This window comes from Equus przewalskii, chromosome 12 (genome assembly GCF_037783145.1).
Source record: "Equus przewalskii isolate Varuska chromosome 12, EquPr2, whole genome shotgun sequence".
NCBI lineage: Eukaryota > Metazoa > Chordata > Mammalia > Perissodactyla > Equidae > Equus > Equus przewalskii.
The window spans coordinates 28,093,819-28,113,811 of record NC_091842.1 but is presented as its reverse complement, the minus strand read 5'-3'; the positions used below and the strand labels follow the sequence as shown (position 1 = coordinate 28,113,811).

The 19,993-nt window shown below is 51.4% G+C and overlaps 1 protein-coding gene across 19 annotated transcripts in view; it reads right to left on the bottom strand.

The window, feature by feature from the left end:
- The window catches only part of SYT17 (synaptotagmin 17), a 107,073-nt gene that overhangs the window by 74,801 nt on the left and 12,279 nt on the right, over positions 1-19,993 (bottom strand). For all 19 annotated transcript variants that reach the window (XM_070566649.1, XM_070566635.1, XM_070566636.1 and 16 more), the window contains one exon: positions 17,672-18,291. In XM_070566649.1, the coding sequence (XP_070422750.1) occupies positions 17,672-18,291 (620 nt within the window). The remainder of the gene's footprint in view (positions 1-17,671; positions 18,292-19,993) is intronic.

Here is a 19,993-nt window from a genome sequence, read left to right as displayed (position 1 = left end):
CCCTCCCACCTCACCATCCAGCACCGCCAACCAGCAAGCCCCTCAACGCAGCCAACTGAGCAGGATCCTGGATGCCTCCCGCACCCTCTGCCTTCATGTCACTTCCAACGACGACACCACCTTGACTCCGAGCCCAGCCCTGCCCTCAGTCACACCCGGTGGCCTCGCCCACCACAGTCAAAGGTCACCCACCTCTGTTCTCACTCATCTCTCAGCCAGTGGTTTTAAACCGGGTGATCGTGCCCCTGGGGACATCTGGCCATGTCTGCAGACATTTTTGGTTGTCACAACTGGGGGACAGGCTGCTACCGGTATCCAGTGGGTAGAGCCCAGAGATGCTGCTAAACATCCTCCAGCGCACAGGACAGCCTCTCCCCAAAGAGAATGATCAGCCCAAGATGTCAAGAGTGCTGAGGCTGAGATCTAACTCATCTGATCTAAATCGAACTGGCGTCCAGAAGGAGCAGCTAAAATGCAAACCTGACCAGGTTCCCCCCTGTTTTTTATCTTTTAATGGCTCCTGCCCACCTCGGGAGAAATGCTGTCTATGAGGTTCTTCATCCCCCAATTTCAGTTTCCCTCAATCTTATGTTGCACCATTCTTCATAGGGTCAAATTATGTGCCAGGCAAACAGAACATTCCAGACTGCCCAAACTCCCTCCTGCTCCCACCCCACCTACAAGTGGGCACAGGTGCCCCTCCAGGTGTTCTCACAGGTCCCAGACTTACCTCTAAGAGGAAGTGCTCCCAACAGGTCATGCATCCCACAAGCAGAAGCTCTACTCTGAGCCAGGGAGTGGCACAGCACGGGCACAGAGCGGTGAATGAGTTCCCCGGGAAGCCCATCCCAGGGAGGTGTCAGCATAGGGCACAACTTAGGACTCTGGGTTCTAACTGTCACCTTCTGTCTAGATCATGAGCCCACACCAGAGCTTAGACATGGGAAACCCTCCTAACCTGTTCACTAAATAAATGAATAACCACAGCAGAAAACATCGACCGAGTACTTCTGCACCACACATGGGGCTGAGCATGCGGCATCTATTATCTCATTCAATTCTGAAAAGAACCCTTTGATAAGGATGATGATGATGACGATGACGATGATGTTGATGTTGATGATGATGATGGTGTTGATGATGATGATGATGATGTTGATGGTGTTGATGAGGATGACGAGGATGATACCCAACTTTACTGAGAGCACACCATGTGCCAGGCACAGAGTTCTAAGTGCTTTCCTTTATTTTCCCATTTAATCTTCACTACAACCCTCTGGGAGAGGGACTATTATTATCCTCATTGTACAAATGAGTAAACTGAGACCCTGGAGGGTTAAGGCACGTGCCTAACATCACACAGCAACCAGACAGCAGAGCCAGAGTGCAATACAATAAATATCTATTTGGTCTTTGTCCCCAGTTCCTGGCATATAGCTCCTAAAACCCTTGCAATCTCCAGAGTGATGAGTGTCTTCTGTATGGTAATGAGAGGACTGGTGGTTGGGGGTCCCTAGAAAGCTTCAGGATGGAGGCTGGTCGCCAGAAAGACCAAGGCACGATTAGAAGGTTCAGACACTCAGCCCGAATCCCCATCCTCTGGGGATGGGAGAGGGGCTGGGGGCTGAGTTCAGTTGCCAATGGCCAATGATTTAACCAATCGTGCTTACGGAATGAAACTTCTATAAAAACTCCTAAATAACACAGTCTGGAGAGCTTCTGAGTTAGCCAGCCCATCGAGGTGCTGGGAGGGTGGTGCACCGGAGAGGGGATGGAAGCTCCACACCCCTCCCCGAATACCCTGCCCTATGCCTCTCCCCGATTTGGCTGTTCCTGAGTTGTATTCTTTATAATAAGCCAATAATAGTAAGTAAGGTGCCTCCCCAAGTTCTGTGAGCCATTTTAGCAAATTACGGAACCTGAGGAGGATGTCACAAGGACCCCTCATTTATAGCTGGGTCGGTCAGAAGTACTGGTGACAACCTGGGGCTTGCGATGGCATGTGAAGTGGGGGCAGTCTCATGGGACTAAGTCGTTAACCTGTGGGGTCAGCTAACTCCAGGCAGTTAGCGTCAGAATTGGACAGCACTGTAGGACACCCAGTGGGTGTCTGGAGAAATGGAGAACTTGTGGGTGTGGAGAAAAATCCCCACAAATTTGGTGTCATCAGTGTTACGAGTCAGAACAGTTTACAGGGTAAGTATCTAAGGAAGCTGACTCCAGATTGTGCACTCTTGACAACTATGCTCTTTGGCTTTTATCCCCACTGAAATGTGAGGCTCAGAGAAGTCAAGTAACTTTCCCAAGGTCACACAGTGAGAGTCCCCTGTGACAACACCAGTGCCCTGCCTAAATGCTCAGTAAATATTTATCGAATGGATGAAGGAGTAAGTGGTCAAGTCAGGATTATGAGAAACTGCACTTTCTCTCAGTCTGGGGTTTGGGGAGGCCCTACAGGAGGTGTCTCTCTATTCAGCATCCCTCCCCCTTATTCCAGTATCAGAACCTCTTTGGCTGGGTCCGGGTGGGGCTAACCCTGGGCATTTGTCCCCGCCTGGCTAGAGTACCCTTCTCTCCCTGGCCAGGAGACTGGTTCAGAGATGGCTGTGTGACCAAACCAGCCAATCAGAGTCCTCACCCATGTGGGGGTGTGGGAGGTCCAATTCTAAGATGGCCCCCCAGGCTGGGCCCCCTGGTGTACATATACGCCCTGTACAATCCCCTCCCCTTGAGTGTGGGTGGGACCCCTGAATATGATTGGACATCATTCTCACAATTAGACTAATTATATGACAGAGGTAAGAGGATTTTGTAGAGGTAATTAAGGTCCCCCAACTCTGAATTCATCAAAAGGGAGATTATCTTGGGTGGGCCTGACCTTATCAGGCAAGCCCTTTCAAAGAAGATTTAGAAGTCAGAGAGAGAGCGGCAGCAGACACGCTCCAGTTCAGGTTCCAGTTGGCCCCAAGGAAGTAAGCTGCCACGTGTGGAGAGAGCCACGGGGCAGGAACCGCGGGAGGCCTCCAAGAGCTGTGGGCTCTGTCCTACAACCCCACAAAACTGAAGTCTGCCGATAAACAGTGGGCTGGAAAGAGGACCCCCGAGCCCCAGATGAGATCAAAGCCCCAGCCAACACCTGGATTTTAACCAGGGGAGATTCTGAGCAGAGGACCCAGCTGCGCCATCCCTGGAGAGGGTGAGGCAATGAAAGGGTCTTGTTTTAAGCTGCTACCTTTGTGGTTGTTACACAGCAAAAGAAAACTAACGCCGGGTGCCAGGCTGTGAACTGGCTGGTGGCTGTTTCTTCTAAGAACAGAAAGAGTCAATCTGAGGGAGAGAGAAAGAGAGAAAGGCGGCCCCAAATCGAGCCACAGTGTAAGCATAAAATAGACAACGGATCCCACGATTTAGTATGAAAAGAAGAATGTAACACTTCACACTAATAATTTTTTATAAATTGATTACATGTGAAAATGCTAACAGTTTAGACACGTTAGATTAAATAAAATACGCTCGAATAAATTTCGCCTGTTTTAGTTTTTTAACGTGGCTACTGGGAAATTTAAAATTACATCCACGGGCTCACGTTCCATTTCTGCTGGACAGTCAGGTCCCTGGACATCCGCTCAAGAGGGTCCCAGAGCGTCCTGGGTTCACGTTTTCCTTTGCTTCTATGATCTACTCCCCTACCCTTTCCATACCACCTTCTTTTTCTCCAAGAGCCTGGTAGGAATTCCGCCTCTGCCATTTACCGTGTGATCCTGGACGGGTTCCCTGAGCCCTGGCCTCCGTTCTCTTATCTGTACAATGGCGATGGTAAGAATGCCTACCAGACACAGCTGTTGAAGGAGTTAAGCGGGGTCACGGATGGGAAGGGCTTAGAGCCCAGCATTTAGTGAGTGGACCTATTATCATTTTATTTATCCTTTCCCTTAAGCTGGCCAGACTCAGTTTTCCTGCTGCTTGAAATGGAAAGACCCTTGTCTTACGGCCCCACTAATTTCTACCTCATGTCATAGTTACTGATGGTTTCAGACGTAACTCCAGGTGATGAGGAAGTCCTGAGCTCCCGAGTCACTTATGTCCAAGTCCTGGTTCCACCAGCATTTTGACAAGGCAAGTCCCGCACCAGCCTCAGTTTCCTTGTGTGTAAAATGGGTTGATCCTCGCTCCTCACAGGCTTGTATGAGAATTCAGCAGGCTCACGCGGGGAGAATGCTTCCCACGGTGTTGGGAAACAGCAAACGTTGACAAGTGCTCGCCATTTGTTGTGTTATGATGAGACTCTCAAGGGGAAGGACTGGATCTTTCTCGGGTTTGTGGGCCCAGATCCTGCCGTCCGCATGTGTTCAATCAATGGTGACGACCCGTGGAAACTCTGGACCTCTCCCTCTGTGAACAGAGCCCCAGCATTCTGAAGCCAGATGCACGGGCCACCCAACCCTCCAGCCACTCCGAGCTGGGGCTTCATCTTCTCGACCCAGAAGGAGTGGATGAAGTGCTTGGCTGGCAAATGTTGCTTTAATCTCCTTGGTCAAACTGAATCCCCGGCCCTTGGCTAGGAAGAGCTCAACACAATCATCACAGCAATGACCGACAGCGACATTTACCGAGTGCTGACCAGCAGCTGGTGCACACTGACTGAGGCCTTGCTACGTGCGGGGCCCACGTGGACACCACAGGCATTATCAGATGCCACCCTAACCACAACCCTTGAGGTCAGAGTGGCTATTCCTGCCATTTTCCAAAGAAGGAAGCTGAGCCTCCGCGAGGCAGGGTGCAGACCAAGAGCAGATGCTGGGATCTGAAGGCAGCCTCCTCCACCACTAGCTTCATGGCTGTGGGCAAGATACTCCAACTTTCTGTGCCTCAGTTTCTCTAACTGCAAAATGAGGATAATGATAGTCTTTGGGTGTTTTTAAACTTACATGGAAAGCCGTAGAACAGAGCCTGGTCTGGAAGAGTCAGCAATTACCATTATGATCAGCCACGTGGAGCAGGTGCCCAAGGTCACACAGCTGGAAGTGGTTGGGCTGACCCTGGCCTGAGGATTATGGGGCCGCAGAACCCTGCCCTTGACCTCCAGACAGCACCACTGTGCACACAGGTCAGGGTCTGTGCTTTGAGTCCCACATGAACTAGCCCTCTGACTGCTAGCCAGCACACCACGCAATCTCCATTTTACAGATGAAGAAACTGAGGCTTAGAGGAGGTAAGTTACTCTCGCCGGCCCACACCTCTAAGAGGGTGGCAAAGCTGGGACTTGAATCCAGGTCTGGATGACTCCAGAGCCTGTGCTCCCTTCTCTTGTAAGGTACAGCAGTGTGGCACAGTGGCAAGACCTCCCGCCTGGAAGTCAAGCAACCTAACTCTAGTTTCATTCCTGTCACTGAAAGCTGTGTGACCTCGGACAAGTCATTCAATCTCTCTGGGCTGCAGTTTTCTCACCTATAAAACAGAGTTGCGCCAAGTCATCTCTGGTTCCCCTTCTGGTTCATATTATAACTGGGAATCAAAAGCTTGTGTTGAGTTCTGAAATGTAAACTCCATTTCTATGTCAGGGGAGGAAAACCAGAAGGACCACATGAAAAGAAACTTCTAGTTAATACTGCCTTGTAAGGCTCTGGCCTGGGCCCAGCCGTGGTTGCATAGTATCGCCAAAACACTGCTGTTCACCAGACCGGGGCAGGAAATGCCTTTAACACACACAGAGGTCAGGATTCTGCTGAGAGGGTCAAGGCTGACAGCAGCTCGGGGCATGTCAGAAACCAACATCTGCCTGGTCAAGGGCCTTCCTGTTATAGCATTAGGTGCTGAGTGACCTCGAAATACAGCAGGCAGTCAGGAGAGGCTGGGTACCAGTCCAGGCAGTTCCCAGGCACTTGGCCCAATCAGCACTTAACTCTGAGTGCCTTGAATCATCAACTATTGCATAGTGATTAAGTTTGGTTCATTCCACTTCGGCAGCCTGGATTTGCAGGTTTGGATCCCAGGCATGGACCTACACCACTCGTCAGCCATGTTGTGGCAGCATCCCACATATAAAATAGAGGAAGATTGGCACAGATGTTAGCTCAGGGACAGTCTTCCTCAGCAAGAAAAAAAAAAAAAAAAGAAGGGCTGCCCCATGGCCTAGTGTTTAAGTTTGGTGCACTGTGCTTCAGCGGCTCAGGTTCAGATGCTCGGCACAGACCTACACCACTTGTTGGCAGCCATGCTGTGGCGGTGATCCACATACAAAACAGAGGAAGGCTGGCATGATGTTAGCTCAGGGCAAATCTTCCTCAGCAAAAAAAAAAAAGGTGTTAAGTTCCTTCTATTTTTCTCTGCCTGGGGCATGGTTAAGATCCAAGTGTGTGTTATGCACACAGTCATGTGATGCATAACAACGTTTTGGTCAACCTCAGACCACACATAACAAGATGGTCCCATAAGATTAGTACCAAAGAGCCTAGGTGTGTGGTGGGCTGTACCACGTAGGTGTGTGTAAGTACACTCTACGATGTTTGCAGAATGACGAAATCGCCTGACACATTTCTCAGAACGTATCCCCGTCATTAAGCAACCACGACCGTATATTGAAACACAAACTAGATTCTAAGGCCAATTCTTCATGGCCTCAATCTCAGCTGCTCTCCAACCTGTCCTTCCTCTTTCTGGCGTCCTCTCTCCTCCTTCCCGGGGCCTGAGCACCCAGACACCACTTATTCAGTGTATATCACGCCTGGGGCTTAGCCTGCTGACCTTGGGTTTTCAAGAGGCAATGCAGTGGAGCAGAGTGGCCAAGAGCACAGCCTCCGGAGCTGGACAGGCTGGGTTCAAATCCCAGCTGCGTGATCTTGGGCGTGTTATTTAACACGTGCCTCAGTTTCCCCATCTATAGAATGGGATGATGATAATAGTTAGTAGAACAGAAGTGCTTAGACTCAGGCCTGGTACTGTGTCAGAGTCAGCATCATTACGTTATCTTCACAATGCCCCTGCAACTCCCCAGGCAGTAAGCATTATTACCCCCAAGTGAGAGGTGCAGGCAAAGCTGGGACCCCAACCAGCTCAGTCTAACTCAAGAGCTGATGCTCTTTAGACGATGATATTCATTCCATTCAAAGAGCATCCCCTGAGCTTCTAAGTGCCAAAGACACCGAGAATAAATAACCACCAAAGCGGATGTCCATGGAGTGGTGACCCCACCCCAGGGTGTGGCCGAGCCTTTAGCTGAGCATTGACAGGATGTGGAGGGGGGACTTCTCCTGTTGACCCCAGAACTGTCCCGAAGCTGGGGACAAGGGAGACGCACCGAGAGCCAGCAACAACTGGGGCCCAGCACCCCGCTGTGAGGTTTTTAGGGGCAGAGACCGGGTCCTGTGGTATTCACGCTGTCCCCATCTCCCACCTCTATAAGCAGAAGGGTAGGCACTGGCCAAGCTGGGAGGGCTGGGGACTGTCCATGCTCATCCACCCAAAAGCCGACAGAGATGGCTGCCAAGAGAGCCGCTCGCGAAGCCCAGCCGACTCCTCAAGGAGACAGGCACCTTCCTCTCCGCGGCCATCTGCTCAGCCAAGGGTCTTGCTCATCTGCCTTGCACCTTCCTGACCAGAGGCAAGGAGAACGGACGGAGGTGGCGAGCAGCACAAAGGGGCAGCATGGAAGGCCCTGTGCTCAGAGCCCTCGAGGTGGCCGGAGGAAGTGTGGGGATGCTGGAGGGGCGGCCCAGCCCTGACCACATCCCTCAGGACCCCTGAGCTCCTCCCGCCAGCCCGGCATCTCTCCACCCATCCTCTCTCCCCGTGTGCACAAGCTCCCCTGGAAGCTCCCTCAACCCCTGCCTGCCGGCAGCCAGTGAACAAGCACCGTGGCACCGTGAGCCCTCGGCGGGCTCCACCGAGCGCCCACAAGGATCACAATCCAGGGCCACAGTGTTAACTTGCCCGAGAGCACGTCCTTCATTGGTCTCCTTTCGCTCCTTCCCTTCTGGTTTTCCTTGCCATCCCCCCCAAATGAAACACTCGCACTCAAATCTCGGTCTCAGGGTCTGTTTCTAGGGGAGCCCAATGCAGAACAGGTGACTTTCCCATGGGGGAGCGAGCCCCAGAGAAGGGGGCTGGGTTGGCGCCATCTGACTGGGGCCCGTCCCCCAGGGCTGCTCCCTGGTGAAGGGACCCCAAGAGGAAGAGGCCATGGGATGCACTCCCAGGGCCAGGACGGCCCCCGCCCACTGCCAGAACCTTCCAAACAGTGGACACACGCCTGCCCCAGGACCAGCTCTTGAACACATGCCAGTTTCCTCAGTGGGGATGTCAGCCAGAGACACAACAACGACAACAGAGAGAACTGAGGTGTGGCCGCGATGCAAGAAGGCGTTCACTCTTCCTTCTCTTAATCCACACTGCCTCCCGCTTAAAGCCCACCAGGGGTGGTGATGGGCAGCCCTCCACCTGAGTGAGGACAGAGCTGTGCCGGCCCACGACCAGGCCAGACCCCTGAGAGTCCTCCCTGGGACTTCCAGAACTTTCGGAAGCGAGGACCTCTCTTTCCACTGGCGTGCCCAGCTGACAGGAGGCAAGGCTGAGGCAACTTGTGGCCACTTCTGCTTCCTGAGAAGAGAAGCGATGGAGGAAGGCGGAGCTGAGGAACATTCTGGCTGAGAAAGATTCCCAGGGCACCTCCCCCGACCCCAGGCCCACTGCTGCCAGGAGCCCACACGACCCCAGACTTGCCTCTTGGGCCAAAGTGAGTTTGAGACGGGTTCTGTCACTCTGAACCCAGATTCCCAAGAAAAAGAGATTTACAGGGCCACCCACAAAAGGAAGTCTCGACGTCAGAGTCACACAATTTTTCTTTCTATTGCTCAAACAACACAGCCGTTCCCACCGCCGACACCTATCTTGGTTACCAATTCAGACGCCCTTTGGCCATTTCCAGAAAATGCAATCACTGTGGGGATCTTGAGGAAAGCCACGAGCACCCTCAGACTCTGAAGACATTCCTAAAAGACAGGTTCAGAGCAGATGCAGAATTCCTTCCGAGGGCACGGCTCCAAAGGTGGAAGGAAGCAAGATGCACTGATACCAAGATGTGGGTATTCTTAGGAGAGAGACTGTCTTATCATGCTCAGGTGACATCCTGCAGGTGCATCCACCCAGTCCTTGGCCAGGACTTTCTCCTGAGGTGATTATTTCATAGCAGTGTGGGCTGGGAGTCAGTCTCAGGTTCAAGTCCCCATTCCAGCTGTGCAAACTTGGGCAAGTTCCTTAACCTCTCTGAGCCTCAGGAAGATGCAGGGGAGCCGGTACTACCCATCTAGTAGGGTAACGTTAAGTACTGCCCCCAGCCCAGGGTCTGGCACGGGGCGAGTACCCAGTACACATTTATTGCTACCATCGCTGAACCTCACTTGGTGAAGGCAACCCGCACAGACTTCACCTCCAGGGCCACGTTGCTTTGGACGGAGCAAATCTCAGGTTAACGCAATTTTCAGAAACATAGGTACCCAGCATTCAGGTGTGCAAATATCACCTTGATTAAACAGGTTTTCTTCTTCTGGGCCCCCATCAAACACTCCTCCTCAGCAGGCAATCTGGCTTTGCAATAAAAGAGTCGACACCCTCCACGACTCAGAATTATCTCCCAGGAACATCGAGGAGCACTCTAACCTGAGCCTGCTCCTTCCCGAAGGCTCCAGAAAATATACTCCTAAAGGCAGCCTCCATCCGGCAGTCAGGCAGCCGCGCCATCATCAAACCGTCGCAGCCGTGGCCCAGCGAGTAGCAGGGCCACACCCCCGACCCATCTGTGCAGCTCAAACAGCCGAGCCCCGTGCACCTTCCACCATCCACCCCGCGCTTCCCAGAACGAGGTCCAAGTTCACCTGCATTCGAATGTCCCAGCACAGCCGCTAAAGCGCAGATTCACCCGAGACTCAGGGAGTTGGAACGAGCAAGGCTGAGGTCTGGGAACACCCCCGTGACAGCTCCCGGTGTATTCCATGCTTGTGAAAGTAAGGGAATCGCAGCCCCCAGGCTGTTTCATGGCCCTTGCGTACAGGGCTCCTGAAGCTGGAGTTTAATGTCCAAGGACCGATCCTGGGCATCAGAGACTGCCTCTAAACTGCCTCCCGAGTGGGCCACTCGTCCACCGCCCCCTTACACCAGGAGCCCGGCCATCACCACCTCCCGCCTCGGAGGCCACTGCAAACTGCTCCGAACGGGAAGCTGTTCTCGTCTCTCTCTTGCTCCCTAACATTTGATTACAAACATCTTCAAATACAGAACAACTGAAAAGAATCGCACAGCGAACTCCTTTATATTCATCACCTAGATTCTACAATGAAGTTATTAATATTAATAATTTACAATTAATATATTTTAAATATGCTGTATTTGCTTTATCGCATATCGATTTTTTTTTTCCTTAGGAAGATTAGCCCTGAGCTAATATCCATGCCCATCTTCCTCTACGTTATATGTGGGATGCCTGTCACAGCATGGCTTGTCAAGCAGTGCCATGTCCGCACCCGGGATCCGAATTGGCAAACCCCGGGCCACTGAAGTGGAACATGCAAACTTAACCACTGAGCCACCAGACCGACCCTGTCGATTTTTTTGGGGATGCATTTTAAAGTAAGCTGCAGACATCAGAACACTTCCCCCGAAACACTTCAGCAGGCATATTATCAACCAGAATTCAATCTGTTTATGGCTCTTTTTTTTTTCCGGATAAATTTATAGACAATGAAATGTGCAAACCTTAAGTACTTAATGAGTTTGACAAAGACATACAGCGTGTATCCCAATGCTCTATCAAGAGGCAGAACATCATTAGCAGCCCAGAAATTCCCCTCTTGCCCCATTCCAGTCAATCCCCATCCTCACTACCCCAGTTGCAACCAGTGTTTCGATTTTTCACCGTAGATTAGTTATGTCGGTTCTCGAACTTCATACAAACGCAATCATATATATGATGTGCTCTCTTGGGTCCGGCTTCTATTTAGCATAATGGTGTGAGCATAATGTTTGTGACATTCCCCCATGCTGTGTAAATCCACACTTTGATCCTTCTCATCGCTGAATAATGGTCCATTATATGAACATACCACAGTTTGCTATCTTCTCTCCTCTTTTTTTTTTTTTTTTTTTTATTCTATCTTCTCTCCTCTTGACGGACACCTGGCTGTTTCCAGTTGGTGCTATTATGCGAAAAGCTGCTGTAAATATTCAGGTACAAGTTTTTCTGTGGACCTAACATTTTCACTTCTCTTAGGAGTGGCACTGCTGGATCACAGCGTAGACACAGGTTTCATTTTATAAGAAAATGCTAGAACTTCTTCCTAAGTGGCTATGCCACGATATACCCCACAGCCTTGGGAGTTCCAGTTGCTCCCCATCCTCACCAACATTTGGTGGGTGAGTCTTTGTCACTTTGGACATGGTGGGGGGATGTGTGCTGGCCTCTAACTGTGGTTTTCATCTGCATTTCCCTGATGGCTGATGACGCTGAGCACGCGTCCACGGGCTTAGGGACCGTTGATATGTGTCTTCTTTGGTCCAGCATCTGCTCAAAACTGGTGCCCATTTTTAAATTGCCCGTTATTTAAATTTAGTTAAATAAGTAAATCTTTTCCTTTCGAGTCGTTGGAGTTCTTATATATTTTGCATATAAGTTCCTTGGCAGTGTCCCCCAGTGACTTCTCTCCAGGGCAGTCTGACCTGGTCACCCGTCCTTCTCAAAACTCTCCAGGGCTGCCCGACCCACTTAGGAATAAAAGCCAAGTCTTCACCTCAGCCTACAAGACTGATGTGATGCGGCCTCTTATATAAATTTGATCACACCTCCTGCTGGCCTTGCCCTCACTCACTCTACTCTAGCCATCAACGTGCCAAGCCAGCTCCTGCCCCAGGGCCTTTGCACATCCCACACTCACTCTTCAGAATGCTCTTCCCCAGACATCCTCCAGGCTTATGCTCTCACTCCGTCCAGCCCCCTACTTAAATGTCATCTCCTCACCCATCTAAATAGCGTCCCCACTCTCACCACCCAGCCATCCCTCTCCAGCCCCTCTCCTGAGTTATTTTTCCTCTTGGCATAGACAGTGCCAACACGGCATGATCTGTGAACTCGCCTGTCTGCTGCATCTCTCTCTCATAGAATGCCAGCTCCCTGAGGGCGGGGACTTTGTTTTGCGAGCTGGAGAGACCCAGTCCAACATCTCAGTTATGGCACACCGTTTTTTAAGCCAAAGAGCCTCAGTTTTACCAGTTAGAAGCACGAACAAGTTACTCAACTTCTCTCAGCCCAGTTCCCCGCTTTGTAAAACGGGCCTTGAGAGGATAAAGAAGTTAGCACAGGGAGATTATTCAGAACTCGGCTCGGCTGCCACAGACACTCACTCACTCAGAGCTAAGGCAGCAGCCGCAGCCCTGGACCATGGTAAGCAGCTAATAAATATTCATTGACTGACTAAATGAATAGTTCGCGTATGTACAATATTTGTATTGTCTCTTTACTGTGTATAATATATCATAATTTTCCTCAAGTCGAGGGACTTTCACGTCCAGAAGCTACTTTCTCCTGAGATGGGTTTACACCCGTACAGCTGCGCTGCGGGGGCGGGAAGGCGGTGGGTACCGTGTCTGCGTTCCACATGAGCAAACCAGGACCCACGTGGTGACGTGACTCTAGTCACAGCCGACCTGGAGAAAGGGCTGGAACCAGCACTCTGGTCCTTCCTAATGCTCCGTGAGGTTCCGGCATGTCCACCGGGCAGCTAATCTCTCCACCTCGCCTGCCCTTCCCTCCCAAAGCCACACGATCTAAGAGGACACGCACCGCCTTCATCCTGGATACTTTTCTGGCTCAAAAAGGGACTGAAGAAGTACCTGTGCCCCCAGGTTCACGGCAGCATCACTCACATAACCAAAAGGTAGAAGCAACCGGAAGCGTCCATCGATTGATGGATGAATGGACAGACAAAACGTGGTCCATGCACACAACGGAATATTACTCAGCCTGAGAAAGGAAGGAAATTCTGACACAGGCGACAACATGGATGAACCTTGAGGATATCACGCTGAGTGAAATAAGCCAGTCATGACAAGACAATACTATATGATTCCACTTATACGAGGTACCCGGAGCAGTCAAATTCACAGAGACACAGAGAATGGTGACTGCCAGGGCCTGGGGGCAGCAAGGGATGGGGAGCCATCGTTCAAGGGGCATGGAGTTTCATTTTGCAAGATGAAAAGACTTCGGGATATGGATGGCAGTGATGGTTGGGTAAGAATATGAAAGTATCTAAGACCACTGAAATGTACACTTAAAAACAGATCAGATGGTAAATTTTGTTATGTGTGTTTTGTCACAATTACTAATAATTTTTTTCAAAAAGAGCTGAGCCGACATGGATTTCACCTCTAAATGGCCAACGCGTCAACTCGCTTCAGCCCACTGGGACGAGCAGAAGTTCTCTTAGCAGCCGGTGTAACTTCAAGCCTACTCAGTCACTCCCCCACCCCTCCTATTTCTCCATTCTCATTTCCAGTATCTTCTAGCCAAACCTTATCAATGAGACCAAAAAATTCACAGTAGCTCCATTAGCCGCTAATCTCCTGAACGCCAAGATCAAAGGCACAATGTTCAAAGGCACAAAACAGCTGGGACGTTCTGCCACGAGCCAGAGGGTGCCCCCATGCTGGCCCTCCCAGCCGCCTGCTCGCGTGGCTTCTCCAAGGCAGAGAACGGAGAACCAGACCCTCAGAGTTCCTCTGACTTCATGAAGCCAGGCTGCAAATGAGGAATGGCAGAGCTCTGGCTTCCGCCCCAGGACACAGCTGCAGCTCCCCTCCCATTCCACTGACCAGCCAGGTGCTTTGGTGAAGGCAGACGGGGGCCTCCAACGCAAACCAGCAGTGACATCCATTCTAATGGCCTCAGCGCAACGTGTGAGGGTTTTTTCTTCTGTTTCCAGTGCAGGCCTAATTTGCTTGATGTGGATCTTTGTTCGGAACCAATAGCTCCTTTTCCACACACGGAATGAACAGCAGAGCAGTTCCCTGGCCATGTTCCTCTCAGCCTCCATCCTTGGCTCTCTGCCCACCCCAATGACTGTCTCTCTCTGAAACACCTTCTCACCGTACAGAAAGCCCAGCTCTCGTCTCGCCTGGCATGGCAGACCCTGCCGCCATCCGCCCACCTCCTCTCTCTCCTTCCTCCACACTGGCCTTCTCACCCTCAGCACTACTGACATTCGGGGCCGGCTCATTCTTTGTGGTGGGGGCTGTCCTGGGCACTGCAGGATGTTTAGCGACATCCCTGGTCTCCACTCACTAGATCCCAGTAGCAGCTCCCACCCGCCAAACCCAAAACGTCCCCCCGGCACTGCCCAATGTCCTGCGGGCAAAACCGCCTGTGGTTCAGAACCATTGTTCCAGAGTCTAGGAGCTTCAGGAAGGCCCCTGGCCGCCCAGCCGAGAATCAGATTTCCCAGCCTGGTCCCAGCCAACGACCCACCGACGTGGGAGTACACACAGCGGGCTCCCTTGTCCACTGCACCATCCCACGGTGCAGGGCGATCCAGGGCCCAGAGTCCCCTCCCCACCACAGGTCAGGTGAGGCCAGGTCTCATTGGGACCACGCCCTCGCCGGGCGGTCACCCCTCATCTAGACTGCTTCCCTCCCTCCCCTCAGGATTTTCTCCTCTTTAGGGTTGAACTGTGCCCCCCAAAAAGATATGCTGACATCCTAACCCCCAGTACTTCCGAACGTGACCTGATTTGGAAATAGGGCTGTTGCAGACGCGAGTATTTAAGATGAGGTCATACTGGAGCAGGATGGGCCCCTAACGCAATATGACTGGTGCCCTAGAAGAAGAGAAAAGACACAGACACACATGGAGAAGGCCGTGTGATGACAGAGGCAGAGACCAGAGTGACGCAGCTACGAGCCAGGGAGCACCGAGGATGGCGGCAACCTCTGGAAGCCGGCGAGGCCAGAAAGAAGGAGCCCCTCCGGGTTTCAGGGGGAGCGGGGCCTTGCCCACCCTGATCTTGGCTTCTAACCTCCAGACTGTGAGACAAGGCACTTCTGTAGTTACAAGCCACCCAGTGCGTGGTGCTGTCACACAGCCTTAGGCAACTAACCCACACCCAATCCCTGCATCAGGCTCTGCTTCAGGGAAGCCATCCACAGACACCTGGCCTTCCCACTGCGAGAGCATCAACTCCAGGGCAAGCCTGAGATGGGAGACAGGAGGCCACTCTTCCCTCACTCAATTTCCACAAGCCTTTCTTTGTGTGAGAAGGAAGGAAGGAAAGGAAGAAGGGAGGGAAGGAAGAAGGAAATTCACTTTGGGGAATCCTTCCTTCCTTCCATCCTTCATTCATTCAACAAACAGTACTGAGCACGACCACACGCCAAGTGCTGTTCTAGATGCTGGGAAGACAGAAGTAAATAAAATAGACAAAAACCTCTGCCCTCATGGGGTTTACATACTAGCAGGGGAGACAGACAGTCAAATGTACGGCCTACGGGATGATGATAAGTGCCATGGAGAACAATAAAGCAGGAGAAGGGGACATGGGGGGCCCAGAGCGGGGGGGCTGCCATGTAAGCAGAATGATGCTGCAGATACTGCTTCCGGGGTCAGCTACGGATGCTCCCACGGTCCCGCTCCGGCATGGTCTCAGCGCAGGCAGGCAGCAGCACACCTGGCCTCTTTCTTCTGCCCGAGCCCTTCTGTGGGGTTGTGGGAGCCCACCTGGCCCGCGTGCAAGGGTGGAGGCCACGCTCCAGCAGAATGACAGTCTGCCCTCCCCCACTGCCGGAACGGCGACCTTAAGAAACACTGTTGACTGCTGAACTTCCCTCATTCCCTGTCTCCTCCTCACCCCCTCATGCCTCATTCCTGGGGTCACCCCCTAAATCAACTACCTGCACCCAGGTCCTTGCGTCAGCCTCAGATTTCAGGAGAACCAAACTACGGCACACATGCCAGGAGGGCTTTGCTGGTGACATTTCCACCAAGACCTAAAGGAGGTCAGGGATGGGGATGTCCAGAGTGTCTGTCTGTCCAGGGCCTTGCACCAACGTGAAGAATGGAGCTTGGCCATAGAGAATCTATTTGGTCGAGTGGGTCTCCCTCTTTCGACTCTAAGTTTCTTGACAGTTGAAAACCCAGTGATATCAAATATCAAAGAAGATACATGGACACCATCCAACAGAACCCGATCACGTGATGGGAGGCAGGATTGGGAACTATAGCAGACGCTGCCAACACCTCTCCCACCACCTCCTGGCCATGACCACTTCAGTGCACACAGGCCCACATCCCGATGCCGGCAAATGCACTTTATTGCATCTGTGGAGGTCCAAGGTCTCTTTATCGGCCAGTGTAACAGGCCAGAAAAGCCAGGGGATGAAGCTCCCCATCTCCCAACTGCGCTCATTCAATGGCTGATAGGAGCTGGTGTATAAACGCCCCAGCTCCCTCACTCTTGGGGTGGAAAGACTCTCAGGCGTGTGTCTGACGCTGGCTCCCTGTTTCCCCAGCACGTTTCAGCTCCAGTCACCCATAGCGGTAGCCGGCCTGATAAGCCATCCTTTACATGACTTTCGCATTCCGGCCTGGTGTTTCTTCTAAGTCATCTTCCTAATAAACGCCTTCCCTTGCCTTGGGGTCTTCTTCTTGGGGAATCCAAACTAAGAGAGGGATAAATCTCCTATCTTTGATGGTGTGTATAGACATAGAGACATACACACACACACACACACACTCTCTGACAGTGGAGCAGCCCCTCCAGACCTCATGTTAAAAACCTAACTTCCAAACGTGACACTGGATCATCAAATCCTAGGCCAGTAGAACTCAGCTCTGAGAAGCACCTAGGTGTGTTTGATGCAAAATTATCCCACCTGCATTACACAGGACTGTGGTCCCCAGCATGGTTGGGCTAGACCAGCCTCCAACTGGCTGGGTCTTTCCCTTCCCTGGGGCTCCCACCACATCCTTGCATCCACAGTGGGTGCACTGTCATCTTCCAGCCCACTGATCCCCAACGGAGGGACGGCCCACTGGAGAGAGAGCCCGTCCGTGGGTGGCTTCCCACGCAGCCAATTGCATGTCCCCGGGCTGGAAATGGGAGGGAAGCCAATCTCACAATTTGCCTGAAAAACATCCCTCTATCATCCTGTTCTTCAGCCCTCATTTTATTTTTCCCAAATCAATTTCCCAAAGTCAAAATGACTGATAGCTTCGTACCCCGGACAATCACTGTCCTTATTAAATAACCCGGCATCAATGACAAAAAAGCTCCCAGGTTGGAGGTGGGTACATGAATCTATACATGTGATAAAATTTCATAGAACTACACACACGAGTGCACGTGCACACCCACATACAGCGGTGCATGTAAAAACCAGTGAAAACTGAAAAGAGTATGTAGTCTAGCTGCCAGCGTCAATTTCCTGGTCCCACTAATGTACTCTGGTCCTGTAAGATTCATCACTGGGGTTGATGGATACAGAATACACAGGAACTCTCCGTACTGTTTTTGCAACTCATGCGTCAAAAATTATTTCAAAATAAAAAAGTTTTCAAAATGCAAAAAATTTTAAACAGTAAATAAAAATCATTTCTTTCAAAAGCTTCAGAGACACCACCCACCCACCCCTTACCTGAGAACTAGGGATCAGCGCCTTCCACCAGTGGCCGCCCTTGACCAGGTCCACCTCGCACAGAGGCACAGACACCTTCCCGATGACGCAGTGGCGTGAGAATTTATCAAAATCTACCACGGTTAGAAGCAGCGTCCGCCGCTGCGCCTCGAGGAAGGGGATCTCGAAGGTGTAGCGCTCCTCGAACACGGGCTTCTGGGTCTTGCGTTTGACCCCCGTCTGCTTCGAGTTCTTCTGGTCCGGCAGGAGGCAGATCTTGACGTAGGGGTTGGAGTGCGCCATGTCCTGGCGCGAGCCGTCGTGGGAGATGGGGGGCGGCAGGTCCCTGGCCTCGATGACCCGCACCGTCAGGTGGTTGTGCAGCAGGTCGTACTGGGTGCTGAAATGCAGCATGCCCAGCTGGTACTTGGACAAGATCTCCTCATCGGTCAGGAAGTCCACGTCGTCGCTGTTGGAGTCAAGGGAGTACAGCCGGGGCTCGAACTTTCTGAAATAATCGTCCGGGGTATAGGTCCGTCTGAGCACCGAGGGCTGGATGGGCTCCTTCTTGGCGCTGAGAACGCCAAACTCGATGGGTTTAATATCAATGAGCGGGGAGCTGGGTCGTCTGGACTCGAGACCTAAACGGCCACCAGAAATAAGAAATTAACACCGCCGCGTATGGGACCAGACCTGGGCCGCTTTGTGAGATAGGCCCCATTTCCCAGATTCTCACATCGTTCACTCTGCTTCCTAATGCTCTTCACCACCTGGTCTCCACACTCTGAAATCCTCTCAGTTATCCTGAGAGGCAGCAGGGTGGCATTCTCGGCTCCATCCGCATCAGCACGGCAGCTAAGCGCCAGGCGCTGTTGTAAATGCACGGCGTACATCAAGTCATCTAATCTTCACCAGATGTTAGAGAATAACTGTATCCCCATTTTACAGATGAGGAAACAGACAGTTTAAGTAAGCAACTCACTAAAGGTCAGACAACTAGTAAGAGGAGGAGCCAGGAGTCGAGCCCAGCCTGTCCGGCCCCAGAGCCTGGCTCTAACCATTACCCTGTATTGCCTCCACTTTCAGAGTGTGGACTCAGGGCCCAGAGTGCCTGGGTCAAACTGCATCTCGGCTCCTTACAGGTGAGCCATGTGACTCTGGGCACATTCTTTAGACTCTCTGGGACTCGGTTTCCCCATCTGTAAAAGGGAGTCCATAAGAGCACCCACCTCAAAGACCGTGGTGAAGATTGACTGAGCAAACGCACGGAGAGGGGTCGGCACAGAGCGCGCACGTGGTAAGAACCCGCTAGATGGGAACTCTCGTACTTCTTCAAGGATCATATGAAGACCTCATCACTTAGGGGGTTCCTCTCTCCTCCATCAACCAGCAGAGCTCACTGCTCCCATCATTCTAATCTTTGCTCATGCCTCTATTCTAGAAACGAGCCCTTGGCATTCTTTTTTTTTTAAACCACTTAATTGAAGCACGATTGATATGCAAAAAGCTGTACATATTTAATACATACAACTTGATGAGGCTGGAGGTAAGTGTGCCCCCATGAAACCACCACCACAGTCTGCATAGACCTACCCAACGCCTTCGAAAGTTTCCTCCTGCCTTTTTTATTTAATTAACTTTTTGTGTGTGATAAGAACACAAGATCTACTCTTCGCAAATTTTTAAGAATACAAGACAGTATTGTTAACTTTATGCGCGATGCTGCAGAGTAGATCTCTAGAATGTATTCATCTCACATATCTGAAACCGACACCCCCCCCACCCCGTTCCTACTGCCCGCTGGGAACCACATTCTGCCCCTATGAGTCTGACTATCAGATTCCTCATATTAGTGGGATGTGTAGTATTTATTCCTTCTTGGTATTCTTGTGAATTGCCCAAATAACTTGACTAAAATCATGAGAGCTTCGCCTGGTGCACGGTAACCACTCTGATCACTGTGTGCTAAATAGAAATCACCTGCGTACAGAACTGGGCACGAGACTCAGGAACCATCTAGACCAGCGCTATCCAACTGAAATAAAACGCGAGCCAGAAATACAAGCCACAGAGGTCACTTGACATTTTCCAGTGGCGACAACTTTTTAAAAGTGCAAAGATGACAGGTGAAATTAATTTTAATATTTTCTTTAACCTAATATATCCAAAATATTCTCATTCCAACATGTAATCCATAGAAAAACACTTCAGTGAGACACTTTAAATCATCTTTTTTTCACACTGGCTTCAAAATCCAGTGTGTATGTGACACATACAGCACATCTCCATTCGGCCCAGCCCCATGTAAATGCTCGGCCGCCACATGCGGCTGGTGGCCGCTGT